This window comes from Schistocerca americana, chromosome 8 (assembly GCF_021461395.2).
Source record: "Schistocerca americana isolate TAMUIC-IGC-003095 chromosome 8, iqSchAmer2.1, whole genome shotgun sequence".
Lineage (NCBI taxonomy): Eukaryota > Metazoa > Arthropoda > Insecta > Orthoptera > Acrididae > Schistocerca > Schistocerca americana.
Genome location: NC_060126.1, coordinates 159,289,546 through 159,311,119, shown reverse-complemented (window position 1 = coordinate 159,311,119; position 21,574 = coordinate 159,289,546). Strand labels below are relative to the sequence as shown.

At 40.3% G+C, this 21,574-nt stretch overlaps 1 protein-coding gene across 3 annotated transcripts in view; it reads right to left on the bottom strand.

Moving 5' to 3' along the window:
* The window catches only part of LOC124544629 (E3 ubiquitin-protein ligase FANCL), a 112,151-nt gene that overhangs the window by 32,414 nt on the left and 58,163 nt on the right, over positions 1 to 21,574 (bottom strand). For all 3 annotated transcript variants that reach the window (XM_047123237.1, XM_047123235.1, XM_047123236.1), the window contains exons 8-9: positions 19,304 to 19,375; positions 398 to 455 (exon numbers count right to left, since the gene is read on the bottom strand). In XM_047123237.1, coding sequence (XP_046979193.1) covers positions 429 to 455; positions 19,304 to 19,375 — 99 coding nt within the window. In that variant the 3' untranslated portion in view covers positions 398 to 428. The remainder of the gene's footprint in view (positions 1 to 397; positions 456 to 19,303; positions 19,376 to 21,574) is intronic.

Sequence of the window (21,574 nt, the reverse complement as noted above, 5' to 3'; positions counted from 1 at the left end):
ATGAGGCTCTATGATATCTTAGAAACAGAGTAAAACATAGATATTGACTCAGAATGTTATCTGACTCTCAGACATCATAACGTATTTAAGGAAATGTTAATCTTAGATTGTCTTTTGAGATTTAGGTTTCATAAAATTATATTAATAAGGCACTGAACCAACACCAATTAGGTTTTCATGTATGTGTTAATAAACGTGCAAGTTATAGTGTAACTGAATAATGAGAACACAAATTGACGAAAACTTTAAAAAAAGCAGATTTTGTACTGCCAATCACTGGCACAATATTGGACATTTAAGATCTAATCGCTTGTCTGACATACTCTCATGGTATAAAATTGTGTCATTTTTGGACTATGACGTATTGCAAGCAGTACAAAAGTAATATGTTGATCACCTTTGTCAACTGATGAACTGATGGCTTCACTTCAACCAGGGATTGGGCACGATATTGCCTGAAACAATTGAAATCAAATTTAATTTCATAAATACATCATAATTTATCTCTCGTAGATCAACATAAAGAAAATTGCACTGATTATTGTTGTTGTTGTTATCAATCAGAAGACTGGTTTGATGGAATGTATTCTGGTTTCTGCACAAGTTGTAGATAATCTTTTATGTCAGCCTTTAAAAAAAAAAAATCCCGGATAACTTCACAATTCCAAACAGTGTATTCCAGTCAATATTCATTAAAACTTTTTCTAAATCTAAAATACTGTAATGTGGCTTTCTTCAACCTATTATTTAAAATAAATCATATGATCAGTAGAGTGTCTCATCTTCTTATATACCTCTAAAATCTAAACTTATCTTATCCAGGATGGCTTCTACAAGCTATGCTATCTTTTTGTAGATAATTCCTGTTATCATTTTCCAACTATGACTCAGTAAAATGATGGTTTAGTAATACACTAGTTGGTACCTGTCTGTCTTGGTGTTAATATTATCATATTCTGCTTGAAGTCTGAGGGTATTTTACCAGTATAGCACATATTTTAAGGTAATATGAAATATGTCAAAATACTACAAGCAGTGTCAATATCAAGGGAAGTGAATAAATGAGGCTAACTTAATAAACAGTTCAGAAGAATCTCATAAATGTAAATCTCAGCTTTTTCAACATAAAACCTTGTCCATAAGAGTTATTTCAATAGCTCACAACTGAGAAAAGAGGCGATCTTTTGTACTGTCTGTGGATAGTATTAAGACTATTACACACGGGGAGGATGTGTGGGGAGAACACTATAAATATCATGGAATATAGGACCACAGTTATGCTCGACTGAATATGAGATGGAAAATATGCAGTCCAAAGACTGCATTAAGTACATACATAAATCTGTAAGAAATAGGCAAGTACAAATTCTTTGGCATAAAGGATTTTCATGTTTCATAAATATGGTAATGGATCCTTGCAACAATAATTTGTAACTACACTTCACGGCTGCAGCTATGAATGCGTGTAATTTGCAACAGCATGGCACAGAGCTAGTTATTGCAGACTAAATATTTTCAATATTAAACTGATCATAACTCAAATATTAAATAAAAATCCCTAACTGTCTCACAATTGAACTTTTCTTTTCCTCTCTTTGTGTCAGCAGCTTTTGCACCTTTTTTTTTTTTTTCTGCTGCTGTTTAACAGAAAGTCAGATACGATGCAACATGCAATTTGTGTAGTGCTGGAATGGAAACAGGGAAGGAGCGGGATGGGTGAGGACAGTGAATAACAAGGTTGAGGCCAGGGGGTTTTTGGGAACATAGGATTTATTACAGGGAAAGTTCCCATCTGTGCAGTTCAGAAGAGCTGATTGTGGGAAGGATCCATCTGACACAGGATGTGAAGCAGTTATTGAAATGAAGGATATCATGCTTGGCAGCATGTTCAGCAACAGGATGGGCCACTTGTTTCTTCGCTACAGTTTGTTGGTGACCATTCATGTGGACAGACAGTTTGTTGGTTGTCACGCCTACATAGAATGCAGCACACTGGTTGCAGCTAAGCTTGTACACCACATAACTGGTTTCACAGGTGGCCCTGCCTTTCATGGGATAGGTGATATTAGTGATCAGACTGGAGTAGGTGGCAGTGGGAGGATTTATGGGACAGGTTTTCCATCTGGGTCTATTACAGGGGTATGAGCCATGAGGTAAGGGATTGGGAGCAGGGGCTATGTAAGGATGGATGAGTATATTGCTGTGGGAGGGGTGGAAAGGATCGTGGGCAGGACATTTCTCATTTCGGGGCACGACGAGAGAGATAATCTAAACTCTGGCAGAGAATGTAATTCAGTTGTTCTTTTTTGAGTCCTGGGTGGTACTGAATTATGAGGGGAATGTTCCTCTGTAACCAGATGGTGGAACATGGGGAGGTGGTGGGAGACTGGAAAGATAAGGCATGGGAGATTTGTTTTTGTACAAGGTCAAGAGGATAATTACAGTCAGTGAAGGCTTCAGTGAGACTCTTGGTATATTTTGAGGGGGACTGCTCATCACTGCAGATGTGATGACCATAGGTGGCTTGACCGTAAGGAAGGGATTTCTTGGTATGGAATGGGTGGCAGCTGTCAACGTGGAGGTATTGCTGGTGGTTAGCAAGTTTGATATGGACGGAGGTACTGATGTAGCCATCTTCAAGGTAGAGACCAACATCTAGGAAGGTGGCTTGCAGGGATGAGTAGGACCAGGTGAAGCAAATGGGGGAGAAATTATTGAGGTTCTGGAGGAATGTGGATAGGAGTCCTCAATTTCAATCCAGATAGCAAAGATGTCATCATTGAATATAAACCAGGTGAGGGGTTTGGGATCCTGGGTTTTTAGGAAGGATTCCTCTAGATGGCCCATGAATAGGTTGGCATAGGATGGTGCCATGTGGGTGCCAATAGCTGTACCCTGGATCTGATTGTAAGTTATGCCTTCAAAGGAGAAGTAATTGTGGGTGAAGATATAGTCGGTCATGGTCCCAAATTACTGGAATCTGTAACACACATTGAAACTTTTGCCCTGCTGGAACTTGAGCAACATGCACAACACCACATCAAAAAGCTCTCCATCCTGCTCCCATCTTGGAGTATCACTGTCCACCACCCCCAAAACAACTTCCAAACCTCCCCCTTCCCCCTCATGGCTGACAAACCCTGTCTTGCAGGCCTACTACAATTACCCCACCCTCCAAAACTCCCTCTTCACCATCACACAGAATCCAGTACCTAAACAGACCCACAACGCAGTAATGAACCTTTCCTCTAGTAGTCTTAGCCCCACAGAAATATCAGTCCTTTCCAAAGGCCTCATCTTTTGCCCCACTCCCAAATTCAATCATGCAGGGCTTGTTGAAGACCTTCTCTCCTTCCCCAGGTCTCTACTGTGGAAACACTGTTTTGCCACCCAATCAGACTCAATGAAAGACCAATATTGAGCCTTGCCTAACTCAGTTCACTCTTCCATCCAACCGTGATCCATCCCCTTTGCCACCTGTTAACTTTCCAGAATTTCTTAACCTCAAACCTTGCTTCACCATCATTCCCCAAATCCCTCAACATGCAGACCAACCTTACATTAACAGTAATAAGTGCAGTCCACCATCTAAAACTGATCCTGAACTTATTATCCTACATGTGGACAAAGGCTCCACCACTGTTGTTCGGACCCACAAGGAATACCTGGCAGAAGGACAAGCCAGCCGTCAGATACTTCCACCTACAAACATTGCCACAGTGACCCCATTCCAGTAATCCAGCATGATCTCCAGTCACTACTCAAATCCTTAGGCTCATCCCAGAACCTCACCCCGGAGCCCATCTCTCTACTCATTCCTACCACTCCCCACACTTGTACCTTCTACATACTTCCTAAAGTCCATAAACCTGACCACCCAGGACACCCCATTGTGGCTGGATATGGTGGCACCACTGATAGAATCTCTGCTCTCGTAGACCAACACCTTCAACCTATTACCTGGAACCTACCCTCCTATATAAAATATACCAACCATTTCCTCCACCGACTCTCCACAGTTCCTGTCCCTTTACCACACGGTGCCCTGCTCCTCAGTATTGATGCCACCTCCCTGTACACTAACATTCCTAATGCCCATGGCCTCTGTGCTATTGAACACTACCTTTCCCAATGCCTGGAAGATTCCAAATCAACAACCTCCTTCCTAGTCACAATGACCAACTATGTCCTCACCCACAATTACTTTCCTTTGAAGGTATTACTTACAAACTTGCCCCCCTTCTTGCAGCGGAGTACCATAGGTCTCTAGAAGAGCGTAGCGCTCCAAAGGATTGGAAAAGGGCACAGGTCATCCCCGTTTTCAAGAAGGGACGTCGAACAGATATGCAGAACTACAGACCTATATCTCTAACGTCGATCAGTTGTAGAATTTTGGAACACGTATTATGTTCGAGTATAATGACTTTTCTGGAGTCTAGAAATCTACTCTGTAGGAATCAGCATGGGTTTAGAAAAAGACGGTCGTGTGAAACCCAGCTCGCGCTATTCGTCCACGAGACTCAGAGGGCCATAGACATGGGTTCACAGGTAGATGCCGTGTTCTTGACTTCTGCAAGGCGTTCGATACAGTTCCCCACAGTCGTTTAATGAACAAAGTAAGAGCATATGGACTATCAGACCAATTGTGTGATTGGATTGAAGAGTTCCTAGATAACAGAACGCAGCATGTCATTCTGAATGGAGAGAAGTCTTCCGAAGTAAGAGTGACTTCAGGTGTGCCGCAGGGGAGTGTTGTACGACCATTGCTATTCACAATATACATAAATGACCTAGTGGATGACATCGGAAGTTCACTGAGGCTTTTTGCGGATGATGCTGTGATATATCGAGAAGTTGTAACATTGGAAAATTGTACTGAAATGCAGGAGGATCTGCAGTGAATTGACGCATGGTGCAGGGAATGGCAATTGAATCTCAATGTAGACAAATGTAAGGTGCTGCGAATACATAGAAAGAAAGATCCCTTATCATTTAGCTACAATATAGCAGGTCAGCAACTGGAAGCAGTTAATTCCATAAATTATCTGGGAGTATGCATTAGGAGTGATTTAAAATGGAATGATCATATAAAGTTGATCGTTGGTAAAGCAGATGCCAGACTGAGATTCATTGGAAGAATCCTAAGGAAATGCAATCTGAAAACAAAGGAAGTAGGCTACAGTGCGCTTGTTCGCCCACTGCTTGAATACTGCTCAGCAGTGTGGGATCCGTACCAGATACGGTTGATAGAAGAGATAGAGAAGATCCAATGGAGAGCAGCGCACTTCGTTACAGGATCATTTAGTAATCGCGAAAGTGTTACGGAGATGATAGATAAACTCCAGTGGAAGACTCTGCAGGAGAGATGCTCAGTAGCTTGGTACGGGCTTTTGTTGAAGTTTCGAGAATATACCTTCACCAAAGAGTCAAGCAGTATATTGCTCCCTCCTACGTATATCTCGCGAAGAGACCATGAGGATAAAATCAGAGACATTAGAGCCCACACAGAAGCATACCAACAATCCTTCTTTCCACGAACAATACGAGACTGGAATAGAGGGGAGAACCGATAGAGGTACTCAAGGTACCCTTCGCCACACACCGTCAGGTGGCTTGCGGAGTATGGATGTAGATGTAGATCCAGGGTACTGGCACCCACATGGCACCATCCTATAGCAATCTATTCATGTGCCATCTAGAGGAATCCTTCCTAAAAACCCAGAATCCTAAACCCCTCACCTGGTTTATATTTAATGATGACATCTTTGCTATCTGGATTGAAGTTGAGGACTCCTATCCACATTCCTCCAGAACATCAATAATTTCTCCCCCATTTGCTTCACCTGGTCCTACTCATCCCTGCAAGCCACCTTCCTAGATGTTGGTCTCTACCTTGAAGATGGCTACATCAGTACCTCCGTCCATATCAAACTTGCTAACCACCAGCAATACCTCCACTTTAACAGCTGCCACCCATTCCATACCAAGAAATCCCTTCCTTACAGTCAAGCCACCTATGGTCATCACATCTGCAGTGATGAGCAGTCCCTCTCAAAATATACCAAGGGTCTCACTGAAGCCTTCACTGACTGTAATTATCCTCTTGACCTTGTACAAAAACAAATCTCCCATGCCTTATCTTTCCAGTCTCCCACCACCTCCCCATGTCCCACCATCTGACTACAGAGGAGCATTCCCCTCGTAATTCAGTACCACCCAGGACTCGAACAACTGAACTACATTCTCTGCCAGGGTTTCGATTACCTCTCGTTGTGCCCCGAAATGAGAAATGTCCTGCCCATGATCCTTCCTACCCCTCCCACAGCAATATACTCGTCCATCCTTACATAACCCCTGATCCCAATCCCTTACTTCATGGCTCATACCCCTGTAATAGACCTAGATGGAAGACCTGTCCCATACATCCTCCAACCCATACCTACTCCAGTCCGGTCACTAACATCACCTATCCCACCAAAGGCAGGGCTAACTGTGAAACCAGTCATGTAGTCTACAAGCTAAGCTGCAACCAATGTGCTGCATTGTATGTAGGCATGACAACCAACAAGCGATAAACTGTGGCCGAGAAACAAGTGGAACATCCTGTTGCTGAACATGCTGCCAAACATGATATTCTTCATTTCAATGACTGCTTTACAGCCTGTGCCATATGGATCCCTCCCACCAACACCAGCTTTTCTGAATTGCGGAGGTGGGAACTTTCCCTGCAATATATCCTACGTTCTCGTAACCCCTGTAACCCTCCTGGCCTCAACCTTCATTGGTCACTGTCCTCATCCACCCAGCCCCTCCCTGCTCCCATTCCAGCACTACACAGCCATCATTCCACCACCACACCCAGTCTTTTTATTTATTTCTCTCCCTTCCTACTACTCCCCCCCCCCCCCCCCCCGCCCACCCTTCCCCTGCCCTCCGTTTAACCTGCTGCACTTCACTGTCCACCATCGCCACAATACAGTCCCTCCCCCTCCCCGTCCCAGCCTCCTCCTTACCTCCACCCAGTCACTGGTGCTGCTGCTTACAGTGTGGTTTCAGTTGCCTGAGACTACAGTCGTGTGTGTTTCAGCAGCATGTGCAAATGGAATAAGGTAGTAGCTTATTGGTGAGGCATTGGCATCTTCGAGCCCTTTAATGCCACACTGAGGGCACACATTGTGCCTCTCTCTATGCTCAACAGCCCCACCGTGCAATTGTACCTGGAGTGGGTAGAGGGCAACAAGAGTAAGGAAACAGAACAACAAGCCATTTAGTTATAAGAGAGACTCTATGTGACTGACAAAATACTTATAAGAGGTTTTGTAATAACTTTATTTTTAATGTGCAAGAAACCTTGATATGTAGTTGGTATTACTTCTACTGAATTACAAGCCCTGTTTCCCTTCTTATGAGTACAGCACTTGGGGAGGTAACTTCAGAGGCCCTGCGTATACAGAAAGAACTCACAGCTTTTTACTTTCATGCCACATAATAGCCATCCACACATCTCTTAAGTCAAACTGCTGCCTGATAAGTACACATCTGAATAAAATAATCTAACAAAAGAAGTAAAAATAAAGCTAAATATTGTCACTGTAATTAAGTTGGTGAAAGAGTACGTATTGTACTGTAAAGAATTCTGTAGTACTCTGTATGCGACTGAAGACACAGGGTGTATTTGGATCAAAGGTATAGGACAATTTCTAATCACTGTGGAATGAGGTGCAAATTTGAACCATGGATGAGACGAACTAGATTAATAAAGAAAAAACAGAGATTTCTTTATAGTCATAAATGAGAAATTATGGAATAACATTGTAAAAGATAGAAAGTTAATACTTTAGTACCCTGGCTGAACATTTCAGTCTCTGAGAGCATGCTACAAGCAATAAACATTCCTGATTCTGAAGGTGTACCTATACCACTGGTGGCACCAAAGTCATCGACAATGTGCAGGAACTCTAACCTGGCAAATCACTTCATTGCTACTTTCAATGCGGCACCAATGTCTGTGTCGATAAACAGTTCACATGTTTACTGATGACTTGAACTTTGATTGAATGCTTACTGAAATTGTAACTGCTGTGCAAGTGATGGCCTCTACAGATGTTAGTCACTGTACATGCGCGCAATATTTCTTGTCATATATGTTTGAAATTTAATTATGTTCAGCTGAGAAAGCCAGAAAAGTGGTAATCAGTCAATAAGCAAATTCATTTGCAATCATGCACTCTGAATTGTTGAATTTCAAGTATAAGAAAAATACCAACACTGAGAGGAGCAGCAACATAAAAAAATAAGCCAAACAACATTGGTACCGCACAGACCAACAGGATGAATATCATCAACAGAAGTAGAAATCTGATGAACTAGCAAAGCAGCAAATGGAATTAGCCCATTTACAGCTTAACTCAGTACTGTATTTACTCGAATCTAAGCCGCACTTTTTTTCTGGATTTTGTAATCCAAAAAACCGCCTGTGGCTTAGAATCGAGTGCAAAGTAAGCGGAAGTTCTGAAAATGTTGGTAGGTACCGCCACAACTAACTTCTGCCGTCGAATATATGTAGCGCTACACAGGCATGCTTTGCAGCCACAAAGATAAATACTGGTGCCAAACCCTCTGCGTCTGTAAATAAAATTAAAAAAAAAAAAGGGTGGAAGACGAGCTTTTTTCTCTACCTTGAGTTTCGACCACTGCATTTTCATACATTATCTAACGAAGTAAATACAAATTCCGTATTGTCCATCTTCGAATGTAGCAGCATTTCAATGTACTACGAAAATCCGACTGGCAAGACTGTTTGGGATGTTTGTCAATATGGCCAACTCTACATTCTGAATTTTTTCCTACCGGTGAGAAGAGATGGTCCCTTATAGGAACTTTTATGAATTGTGAATCACATGCAGTATTCTCTTCACCATAAGACTAATACGAATGTAAACATTTTGCCATGTTTTCTTTCGTGTTTGCTACTAACTCATTTAACTCCTGTCTGCCTAATAAACTAAGAAACTAGAGTGAGACAACAGCAAATGCAGAAGAATATACATATCATGTCATGTTTATATTCATATTATTCTTATGCCTAATAGTGATACAGTCAGAAATGAAGCACGGCAATTGACTAGATTTTTAAATCTAAGATGACTCTAATTTCAGTGAAGAATATAATGTACTAAAGAGGAGTCTTCAAAGATTTTCAAACGGAGAAAAATTTTCGCTAAACTCTCGTTCAGAACATCTTCTATCATACGCTGTCTATTATTTGGTTCTTGTTGATCATAATCAAAGAAAGCAGCAGTGTAAATAACAACAAATAGCAGCCTCATGCCGCAAGCGGCGACAGGTCGTAAACACTCATTATCAGAATGCGACATACAATGCACGACACAGTACAGTAATGCATTTTCAGCTTAGAGTGACGTAAACACCTATAACAAAGAGAACGGCACTTATCAGATCAAAGCAAAATAAGCAATCAATTCAAACCAGACAAAATACACGAAAAAGGAAGGATACCCGTATAAATACAGACGGAGCACCTGACGCACAGCAATGGCTACCTGGTAAAGCTTAACTGCTAAGCTTACAACTCGAACCAAAGTAGTGTAGCTGTATCATCATTCATTCGACCTAAATTGTGTCTCATATTACAATTGACCAACTTTGTTTCGATTTGGAGGTGCGGCCTAAAACTTCTCTCTCCCCTTGAATTTCGAGTCTCAAATTTCAGGTGTGGCTTAGATTCGGGAAATTTTTTTTCCTTCACTTCGAGTCTCATTTTTCAGGTGCGGCTTAGAATCGAGTGCGGCTTAGATTCGAGTAAATACGGTACTCTCAGGCAATGGCATCACAACAATGGAAGGAGGCCAGCCTATCCCTGCTGGTGTGCTGGTGCTCTCATTCTCTAGCGCAAGGAGGATAGGAGCTTGCAGTTATTTGTTACACCAGCACATTATGGTATTCCACTCTTATTATATTAGTTGCACCCTGAATTCATTCAACTCCTTTGGAAGATCCTGTAGGCTTGCTAGTCTCCAAAATATGTAGCCTGCTGGGGTGTTATGTGGTGTCACCAAGCCTCCAGTTTCACAACCATCAGAAATTAAATGGGGACCTGAATTTAATTTGGGCAACTGACTTACAAGAGCCTGAATTGTTTAACTGTGATTTCACTTACTCACATATTCAGTGTGTTGTTATCTTTATTCCTCAAATTATTTATATTCTACCAAGCACTTTCATAGTATATTTACGTCACCAGTCTAGGAAGACAATTATTTTTTACCTAAATGATTTATAGTATACTGGATAATGAGATCTGGGCTTGAGTAATTCAACAGTAGGTTCATAGCAGAAGTCACTACAGCAGACAGTTGTTATTTTGAAATCGTATAAAATAAAAATTCATTTAACGAGTACTAGCCATTTGGCTCCTGCAGAAATACATCAAAAACTCTACTAGTTAACCAAATTCCCAATAATTCATACTGCACGCAGTTCCCACATTACATATTCCGTATCTTATTCTTTGTCTAAACTGAACAAGTATGCAAATGTTAAGTACTGTGCACTATGTTATTTTCAATTATGTATTTCACATATTTTTTCTCAATAATGTACTGCACTGTAATTTTGCAACAATAGACTGATTGTATGCTCTCTGCCCACATGTCACTTCCAGAGCCCAGAGCATAAGACACAAGGGCAGGGGGAAGAGAGAGGTTGGTCAACACATCACAAACAGCATGTGATACGCAACAGTCTCTGTTGGTTTGTGAACAGTAAATTTTTTTTTTTTTTTTGCCCCCCCCCCCCCCCCATTCCACTCTGTCATTTGTAAAATGCCGCTGAAACAGAAATGTCCTAATGCTCTGGCACTAAAACAAAAGGAGCAAATGCTACATATGGTCGACACTGAAGAGAAGACTAAAATACAGGTTGCAGAACATTTTCTGTTCCCGAAGTCTAGTTTCTTGTCAATAATAAGTTCAACCCCCCATGAACCATGGACCTTGCCATTGGTGGGGAGGCTTGCATGCCTCAGCGATACAGATGGCCGTACCGTAGGTGCAACCACAACGGAGGGGTATCTGTTGATAGGCCAGACAAATGTGTGGTTCCTGAAGGCAGGCAGCTGCCTTTTCAGTAGTTGCAGGGGCAACAGTCTGGATGATTGACTGATCTGGCCTTGTAACACTAACCAAAACGGCCTTGCTGTGCTGGTACTGCGAACGGCTGAAAGCAAGGGGAAACTACAACCGTAATTTTTCCCGAGGGCATGCAGCTTTGCTGTATGGGTAAATGATAATGGTGTCCTCTTGGGTAAAATATTTCAGAGGTAAAATAGTCCCCCATTCGGATCTCCGGGCGGGGACAACTCAAGAGGACGTCATTATCAGGAAAAAGAAAACTGGCGTTTGACGAGGGCCAGTAGAAATCCTTGGGTGACAGAAGAAATATTGAATTTAATTGATGAAAGGAGAAAATATAAAAATGCAGTAAATGAATCAGGCAAAAAGGAATACAAACGTCTCAAAAATGAGATAAACAGGAAGTGCAAAATGGCTAAGCAGGGATGGCTAGAGGACAAATGTAAGGATGTAGAGGCTTATCTCACGAGGGGTCAGATAGATACTGCCTACAGGAAAATTAAAGAGACCTTTGGAGAAAAGATAACCACTTGTATGAATATCAAGAGCTCAGAGGGAAATCTAGTTGTAAGCAAAGAAGGGAAAGCAGGAAGGTGGAAGGAGTATTAGGAGGGTCTATACAAGGGCGATGTACTTGAGGACAATATTATGGAAATGGAAGAGGATGTAGATGAAGATGAAATGGGAGATAGGATACTGCATGAAGAGTTTGACAGAGCACTAAAAGACCTGAGTCGAAACAAGGCCCCGGGAGTAGACAACGGCCTTGGGAGATCCAGTCCTGACAAAACTCTACCATCTGGTGAGCAAGATGTATGAGACAGGCGAAATACCAATCCCAAAGAAAGCAGGTGTTGACAAATGTGAAAATTACCGAACTATCAGTTTCATAAGTCACAGCTGCAAAAAACTAACACGAATTCTTTACAGATAAATGGAGAAAATGGTAGATGCCGACCTCAGGGAAGATCAGTTTGAATCCCGTAGAAATATTGGAACACGTGAGGCAATACTGACCTTACGACTTATCTTAGAAGAAAGATTAATGAAAGGCAAACCTACGTTTCTAGCATTTGTAGATTTAGAGAAAGCTTTTGACAAAGTTGACTGGAATACTCTCTTTCAAATTCTGAATGTGGCGGGGGTAAAATACGGGGAGCGAAAGCTATTTACAATTTGTACAGAAACCAGATGGCAGTTATAAGAGTCGAGGGGCATGAAAGGGAAGCGGTGGTTGGGAAGGGATTGAGACAGGGTTGCAGCCTCTCCCCGATGTTATTCAGTCTGTATATTGAGCAAGCAGTAAAGGAAACAAAAGAAAAATTCGGAGTAGGTATTAAAATCCATGGAGAAGAAATAAAACCTTTGAGGTTCGCCGATGACAATGTAATGTAATGACAAAGGACTTGGAAGAGCAGCTGAACGAAATGGACAGTGTTTTGAAAGGAGGGTATAAGATGAACTACAACAAAAGTAAAACGAGGATAATGGAATGTAGTCGAATTAAGTCGGGTGATGCTGAGGGAATTACATTAGGAAATGAGACACTTAAAGTAGTAAAGGAGTTTTGCTATTTGGGGAGCAAAATAACTGATGATGGTCAAAGTAGAGAAGATATAAAATGTAAATGGGCAATGGCAAGGAAAGCGTTAATGAAGAAGAGAAATTTGTTGACATAGAGTATAGATTTAAGTGTCAGGAAGTCGTTTCTGAAAGTATTTGTATGGAGTGTAGCCGTGTATGGAAGTGAAACATGGACGATAAATAGATTGGACAAGAAGAGAATAGAAGCTTTCAAAATGTGGTGCTACAGAAGAATGCTGAAGATTAGATGGGTAGATCACGTAATTAATGAGGAGGTATTGAATAGAATTGGGGAGAAGAGGAGTTTGTGGCACAACTTGACAAAAAGAAGGGACCAGTTAGTAGGACATGTTCTGAGGCATCAAGGGATCACAAATTTAGCATTGGAGGGCAGCGTGGAGGGTAAAAATCGTAGAGGGAGACCAAGAGATGAATACACTAAGCAGATTCAGAAGGATGTAGGTTGCAGTAAGTTCTGGGCGATGAAGAAGCTTGCACTGGATAGGGTAGCATGGAGAGCTGCATCAAACCAGTCTCAGGTCTGAAGACGACGACAACAACAACAACAACAACAACAACAACAACAAGTTCAAGGCAAATCAGGTAAGCTGTTCATTTGGCAGCAATAGCAAGCATGTAAGGACAGTCAAACATGAATTAGTGAGAATTTGCTGTTTTCGTAGTCCCAACACATCTGATCACAGCAAATTCCTTGTTTCAGTGCCATGGTTCAAGAAAAGGTTCATAAAATCACCCAGAAAAGGGGAACTTTTAGGTTTGTGCGTTCTGAGAACTGGATATGGCGCTTTCAGAAGTGACATAAAATCAGGGCTGTCAATTCTGTAGGGAGTAGTATAGAGCAAATGAGGAAAATGCCAATGAATGGGCATGAGAATTTCAATCCAATTATCTCATTTTTATCACCCAAGAGATATGTTTAATGCAAATGAAGCTGTTGTTTTCTACAATTTGTTGACTAAAAAACCACTACTTGTTAATGGTGAAAAATGTCATAAGGGGAAACGCAGTTAGGAGAGACTGACAGTGGTCTTGTGTTGTAATGCAAATAGTTATCAGAAGCTTAAGCCATTAGAGATTGGAAAATAGAAAAATCTGCATTCTTTTAAAAATGTCAATCCATCGAACCTGCCTTGCCACTACAAGAATAACTTGGATGAGCAAATCTGTCTTGCATAGCTGGCTCTTGAAGGTTCAACACAAATACATGTGAGGAAGAGAAATATTTGCTAACTTTTGATTACTGCTTGGCCCATCAGTTTGATGACGTGGAACTTCCGAATATAGAAATTGTCTTCTTCCCAGCTAACACAGCTAGCAACCTACAACCGCTGAATCAAGGAATAGTCGCTTCACTGAAGTGCATTTACAGACACTGACTTGTTAAGACTGCCATTGGTGCAACTGAACTACAAGAAACAGTTCCAAATTGGAATTTACTGCAAGTTATCCACAACATATCTGCTGCTTGGAATGAAGTTACAATAGACATCATAAGTAACTGTTTTAAGAAGGCCTGGACAGCTACTGAAACTGCTACTAAAACTGAAGAGGAAACCAATGATCCAACATCTGAACTTACTCATAATGGGGACACAGCTTTGGATTCTGATGCTGCTCTTCTACAGTCTTACACCGAGTTGGCACCCTCTTCTACTGTCAGTATTGGAGAATGGATGCAGGCAGATGACAACATCTGTAGTGCTGAAGAACCTGTTGTCAGTTCTGCTGCTCATGCAGAAGAGAATGATAATGCTATGCTGTCACCTTCTGAGGAGGAACATGAAGATACGACACTGCCACCCCCACACAGAAGAGGCAGCTGCATTTGCTGTTTTGGAGAGATCTGCTGCCACCTCTGATGTCTCCATGGTATTGCAGACTGCTCTGGATATGGTATCTTCAGAAAGTACCGTAATATTAGAACCAACAGCCTGAAAACAACTACTGCTTTTTTAAAAATAAAAGTATAGAAGCTGAATGTGTAATGGATAATAACGGCTGCAAACTAAAACATGTGTTCTGATTAAAACTTAAGCATGTTAAAGAACAGTACAATAAAGTGTTCCTTAAGATTATAGTCTGTTATATTATATACACACTAATTCAATGGTTACAATACTGTCTGAGTAAATTAGTGTGACATTCGGCAGTGGCTGATGGGAGTGACTTAAAGGCATTTCCAATTTTTGATCACTGCCATCAGCCACTGTGACAAGTATCAACTTTGTTTGCACAGACAGTATTGTTTCGTAATATATAAGTAACTGTTGTGAATACACACTGAAGTGTAACTGTTGTGAATACACAGTGAAGTTATTTCTATTTGTTATCAGAGATCATGCAAATAGAACCCCTCATTCCTTGATACCTATAGCAAGAGAAAAAGTGAACTTGACAGTCGAATATTTCTACAAAAAATCTGTTAATTCAGACTCCACCAATGCAATGTAAGTTCTTGAAAAACCGCTTCATTCAGTGGTCACCAACCTCTTTCCATCTGTAGAGTGTATTGTCTAGCTAGGATGGCAGTATGCTGAAGTGAGGTTGAATGTCTCATGAAGATGTTCTTGGCTTTACTGGATAATGTGCCCAAATGCGCAGAGTTTACACATTCCTCAGATACCCAGTCCTTAATGCATGATGGACGTTATTCGATGCAATTTTGTAAAGTGCACAGTCCTAGAACGTGTGTTCTGGAGTGCCCATACTAGTGCAAGTACAACTATCATTCATCTGTCTTTTATAAAGATACATAGCATAACGGTGCTGATTGGTTAGGTATATCAATCCATTTGATGGGTTAACAGATTTCATTTTTAGTCTCTCCCTGGTGTTAGGGAGAAATTCATGTGTTGTTCCGCCTATTCTGAGGTATTCATTTTGCCACAGTCGTAATACATAATTTTGTATTAACTTTTTTGTATTGGCCTTAGTTCCAAGTATCCCTCGTACTTCCATTTGGCTGCCTTTCTTTAAACAATAAAGTGCTCCCTTTTTCCTGATTTCCAAATCCAATAAGCGTAGGTCTACAACTATTAACAATGCCTCATTTGGGGTAATACAGTAGTACTATTTGTGATGGTTATAATTTTTGTTCATTATATTTGTACCCTCCCTGCATGCCTACTCTACATGACGAGCAAAATTAACAAGATTTATCTAGGAATACCCTAGATACCTCGTTATTGCACTACTTCTTATTGTTACATTATTAAATTTTATTTTATTTTAGTATTTCTTGTTAGATTCCATTTCAGCAGGAGGAACATAGTTTTGTCAGGCGCTAGTGACAATTTGATACTCCAACATAATCCTTCAATTTAAATAGAGTGCTGCATTACATTTGTTTTCAATTTTTCTTCTCAAGTCACTGATTACAGTAAAAAACATATCTGCAAATGCTACGAGTCCACTAATGTTACAACTGTTGTGTAACTTCTGTAGCATGCTCTATTTAATATCTACATCACCCAATGATGGACTTCCCAGACACTGAAACAACTTTGTCAGTTCTTCCCAGTTATGCTTCTTGTTCTTGTATTTAGGCATTATGCACAGGCTTTCACTTTCAGTGACTGAATAGTGGTCGATATTGTGACCACTTGATGTCATTCCACTCCCAACCCTGCAGGTTTCATAAGGCGCACCGCTGCAACATACATTTTTATGTTGCTCTGACCCTCCTTTCATGGGTTGACAGACCGCAAGGCATATTCAATACCTGTAAGGTTGAGTTCCATAATGGCTTCTTCTACTTGTCTTCCATGGTCATCAGTCGGCGACTATGCCACAACACTAACCTCGCATTTGCATCAATGGCTTACACAAGAGGCTTAATTTGTCGTATGTGACTAATATCCGTAATCCTTAGCAGATACTCACTGAACTCGTCACTAAATCGAAAATATATGAAAACCAGAATTATAATGACTCTGCTTGCTGGTTAACATTTCCATACACATTGTGTGTTCCAACCACTAGTGCAATTTTTTTGTCACTGTAATGGCCTTGTTAAATACTGTTCTGTCCTTGGGTGACAAACTGGGCAGTTATTGGCATACTGCAGACCTTTCCCACCCTAATACACATTTCTTGGAAGCACAATACATCTAACTTTAACTCTTCTGACAATGTTATGAAAAATATATATTGCTACTTGCCATATAGCGAAGAGGCTGAGTCACAGTTTGGCACAATGAAACGACTGTCAAATAAGTAAGCCTTCAGCCAAAAAGGCCTTCATTGGAATCAGACTACATATGCGTATTCACTCACATAAATGCAACTCTCACGAACATGACCACAGTCTCTAGCAGCCTCTTATAATACATTAGCACTTCTTATGGCATTAAGTTGTCCTGTTTCTATCTTCATTAGGGATGACTGGCATATATAAAAGGTAGTAGTAGTTTTATCCAATTTTAAAAACGTCCGATCACCAGTACTGGAATTTTGCCACTTGAATGTAAGTACTGGTCAGTCATTTCGGCTCCTTCTAATTCGACAATTTTCTCAAGTGAATTCTGTTTGATGCAAAATATGCCCTTTCTGTGTCATCAAAAATGTCAAAACAAGATCCATCATATTTGACACTATCAATATGGCATTTTCTAACGTTCTCATTTTCAAGGCTTGCAACAAGTGTCAGTCACAACAAACAATGGTCGATAACAAACAGCAAAAGCTTTTGAAGATTTTTGCATATGCAATAAAATCATCACAACTTCGTTCTTCCCAAATCCAATGAGCAAACAAAATGCATATAGTAAACTTTTGAAAAACACACGATAAAAATATTTACAGATAAGAAAAATGGCACTCTGACTCATACTGTTTCTCAGTGAATACTGTATGTATAATGACCTCAAGGGTGATGAGATTTTGTTAGTCTTACCTTTCCTTCTTTCTTTCTCAGCATGTATTTAACTATATCATTTATGGAGAAGAGCTTTGGAGAAATAATCCAGTGTTATCAGCATCATCATCACACACACGCACACAAACACACACACACACACACACACACACACACACACACAAACACACACATACTTCCACCACATACAGCTGGCCAGACGTATCCACAGCAGAGGCCACTGTCCACATTACAATCACCACATCAAATGCCCACTATGGGTACCGTTAACCAAAGAACACGAACATTTGGTGTTATTGCTACCAATGGAGGAGCCACAATGGTTGATGTACCAACGTTGCTTGACACTATTATCCTTCACCAGAAACAGGTTCCACCTCATCACTACATGGTTGCCAACATTGAAAACCAACTAACTAGCAACTGCAACAGTCTATGTGCCACAGGACAGAACAGACAATAATTTGTTGTCATTATATTGCTGCACATCATCCCACGGAATCTTGACACCATAATTACATTGAACAATAAGAGTAAGACTGCTCTATATCACAAAAGATCTTTAGGTAAGGATGAAGAATTAACTGAGAAATAATGCTATACGAAAAAAGAGTCTAAGTGACACAGTTACACGTGAAAGTTAGGCAGCACTTAAGACAAAACAAATAACAGGAAAGAATTACAGTTAAAACACATGGACAAAACCAGAATATCCAGAAGGTTGGTTAATTGTATAAAATGAAAAATTCAACTGAGAAAATCATTAAAATTACAAAAAATCGGATAGGCTTCTTTTAGGGGAAAAAAATAAGGAAGGAAGATTATAGTTTAACATCCCATCGAATGCACTGACAGAGACAGAGCACAAGCTTGGATTACAAAAGGATGGTGCAGGAAAGAGGCCATGCCCATTTCACAGGGCCCATCCCAGTATCTGCATAGAGAAATTTAGGGAAATCATGGAAAACTTAAATCTGGATGGCCAAAAAGGTATTTTAACTGATATCCTCATGAACACAAGTCCAGTGTTCTAACCAGTACACCACCTCACTCAATTTATCTTCAGGAGGCACAATTCCTAGTGTTGCAAATGGAAAGTTTATAATTATATGTTTCTTCTTTAGATAACACATAGCTATGAAAACTAGGAGTATTCCTAGCAAGTGTAGTGTCTCCTGTGAATGTGGTAGCATCTACATAGGTCAAACTATTCACACGGTTGCTGAGTATTGCGCAGAGTATTCACAATATATCAAACAAAGGGAACTATAATGCTAGGATTCTGTTATCAAAGAAGCATCCAAGATTAGAACAAACAGCAACAAAAATTCAACTGAGAAAATCACTAAAATTACAAAAAGTCGGATAGGCTTCTTTTAGGGGAAAAAAATAAGGAAGGAAGATTATAGTTTATAGTTTAGGGCATATGGATGGGCGACGGATACTGAACAAAAGCATGATGCTTGTAGGAGATATGTAGATGGAAATTAACATTAATCATTCAAGTGGCATTGCAATAGGTGGGTACCACATTGTACTATCAGCTTTTCTAGCCAATTTAACTATCTCATTAATTACTGTCACAATCAGTGTACTTAGAACAAAATATTTAGTGAACAAATATTTAAACACATAGAAAAAGAAAAATGAAGTGTGATAAAATACTCACAGCACCACAGCTGGGACACTCCCCACTAATTCTATTGAAGCTACGGTGGCTGGTGGGAAGTGACATCAGCAACTATAAAGAAAGTGGCTATTAGTTTTTCTCATGCTTGAATTACGACAATACTGTTGTAGTTTTTGGGTATTCTAGGACATTGCCATAGCTTATGGAAACGAAGGAATTTTCTTCAATATTGTTACACTACATGGTTTAACAGGGTGTATTCGCCCTGGGACAACTGTGAAATCCAGGAAAAGCACAGGAACTTTTTTCATTTTGGAGAAAACTGGGAAAAACCCGGAAATTTTTTACAATTCCAGAATTTTTTTTTATTGCTTTAGTGTTGAGTTAAATATGTAATTTTAACTGGTTAGAACTGATACTCTAAAATGAATTTTTCTTCAGGCCACTGCTACAGAGTAATACTGCACCAATAAAATGTAAATCAGAAAAAAAACACCAAATTAAAATAAAGTTGCAAAGATAATGCGGCATTTACAACAACAAAACACAGTGCACACACAAGTGTCCGTGATCATTCCACACTATTAGCTAGTTTCAATTGTTTGCTGAATTTCAAGTGCACTGTTTCATGTTCTGGCATGTATGGCATTATGCTATAATAAAGAGCTGAACATGAGATAATACAGTAATGACATTCCCAGAAAACTTGCTTCCCGAAAAATCACAAAGAAAAGCTTTAGCAGAATTTTTCATATACAATGTTTTTGGATCATGACACGTTTCAATACCCTTCTGGTGCCTCCTGTAGGTTTGATGTTATTTCTTTTTGCAGTGCTGTGTGGATGTAAACTTGATTGGAAATGCTACATAAGAGTATTGCTGTGAACGACTTAAAAAAAAATAAAATAAAAAAAAAAAAAAAAATGAAAATAAAAAATTAAAAAAAAAAAAATCTGAAGTCACCACGTAGCAAAGTATTTGCTTACTTTCAGTTGAAGAGTCCAGTTTTGAAACAGACATTGTGCCAATGACTGCTATGTAATTTTGCATTCCTTAGCTGGAGATGATATGGTAAAACAATTGCACTACGTACACTAGCTCCGTATGTCCCCTCCGATCAACTTGCCATACTGCGAACATGGCCACATGATGCTCCACTAAAAACGAAATTCCGAACAAAAATGCAACATAGGGTGTATGAGCAGAGCAAACACCAAGCAAGGGCTTCCTACATCATCATAGCTGTGCATGTACAGTAATGCCTGTCTTCTGGCACTATCTGGCAACTGCTCAAACAAACCTATTCCTAGCATGTCGCAGGGTAATATTGCGAATGGTGTTTTGAGATACGTTACTTTCAACATAAATTACCTTTTATGCAAGGTGAATTATGTTATGTGTGAGTATGTTTGATGAATTTCTTGCATCACAGAGTGTTTGACTTTCGTTCAAAATTTAACAAATTGAGGGACAGCAACTTTGAAAAATTTTGGGCTCAGAAGACCAGACTTTTATATCATCACTTAAAATTTTACTGGCGCATTTGTGTTTGACAGTCCTTACAGTGCAACATGAGGGGAAAAAAAACAATATTATATGTGAAAGCTTAGCTCTTCTTGTAGCTATACGAGGTGCATTCAAGTTCTAAGGCCTCCGATTTTTTTTCTAATTAACTACTCACCCGAAATCGATGAAACTGGCGTTACTTCTCGACGTAATCGCCCTGCAGACGTACACATTTTTCACAAAGCTGACGCCATGATTCCATGGCAGCGGCGAAGGCTTCTTTAGGAGTCTGTTTTGACCACTGGAAAATCGCTGAGACAATAGCAGCACGGCTGGTGAATGTGCAGCCACGGAGAGTGTCTTTCATTGTTGGAAAAAGCCAAAAGTCACTAGGAGCCAGGTCAGGTGAGTAGGGAGCATGAGGAATCATTTCAAAGTTATTATCACCAAGAAACTGTTGCGTAACGTTAGCTTGATGTGCAGGTGCGTTGTCTTGGTGAAACAGCACACACGCAGCCCTTCCCGGACGTTTTTGTTGCAGTGCAGGAAGGAATTTGTTCTTCAAAACATTTTCGTAGGATGCACCTGTTACCGTAGTGCCCTTTGGAACGCAATGGGTAAGGATTACGCCCTCGCTGTCCCAGAACATGGACACCATCATTTTTTCAGCACTGGCGGTTACCCGAAATTTTTTTGGTGGCGGTGAATCTGTGTGCTTCCATTGAGCTGACTGGCGCTTTGTTTCTGGATTGAAAAATGGCATCCATGTCTCGTCCATTGTCACAACCGACGAAAAGAAAGTCC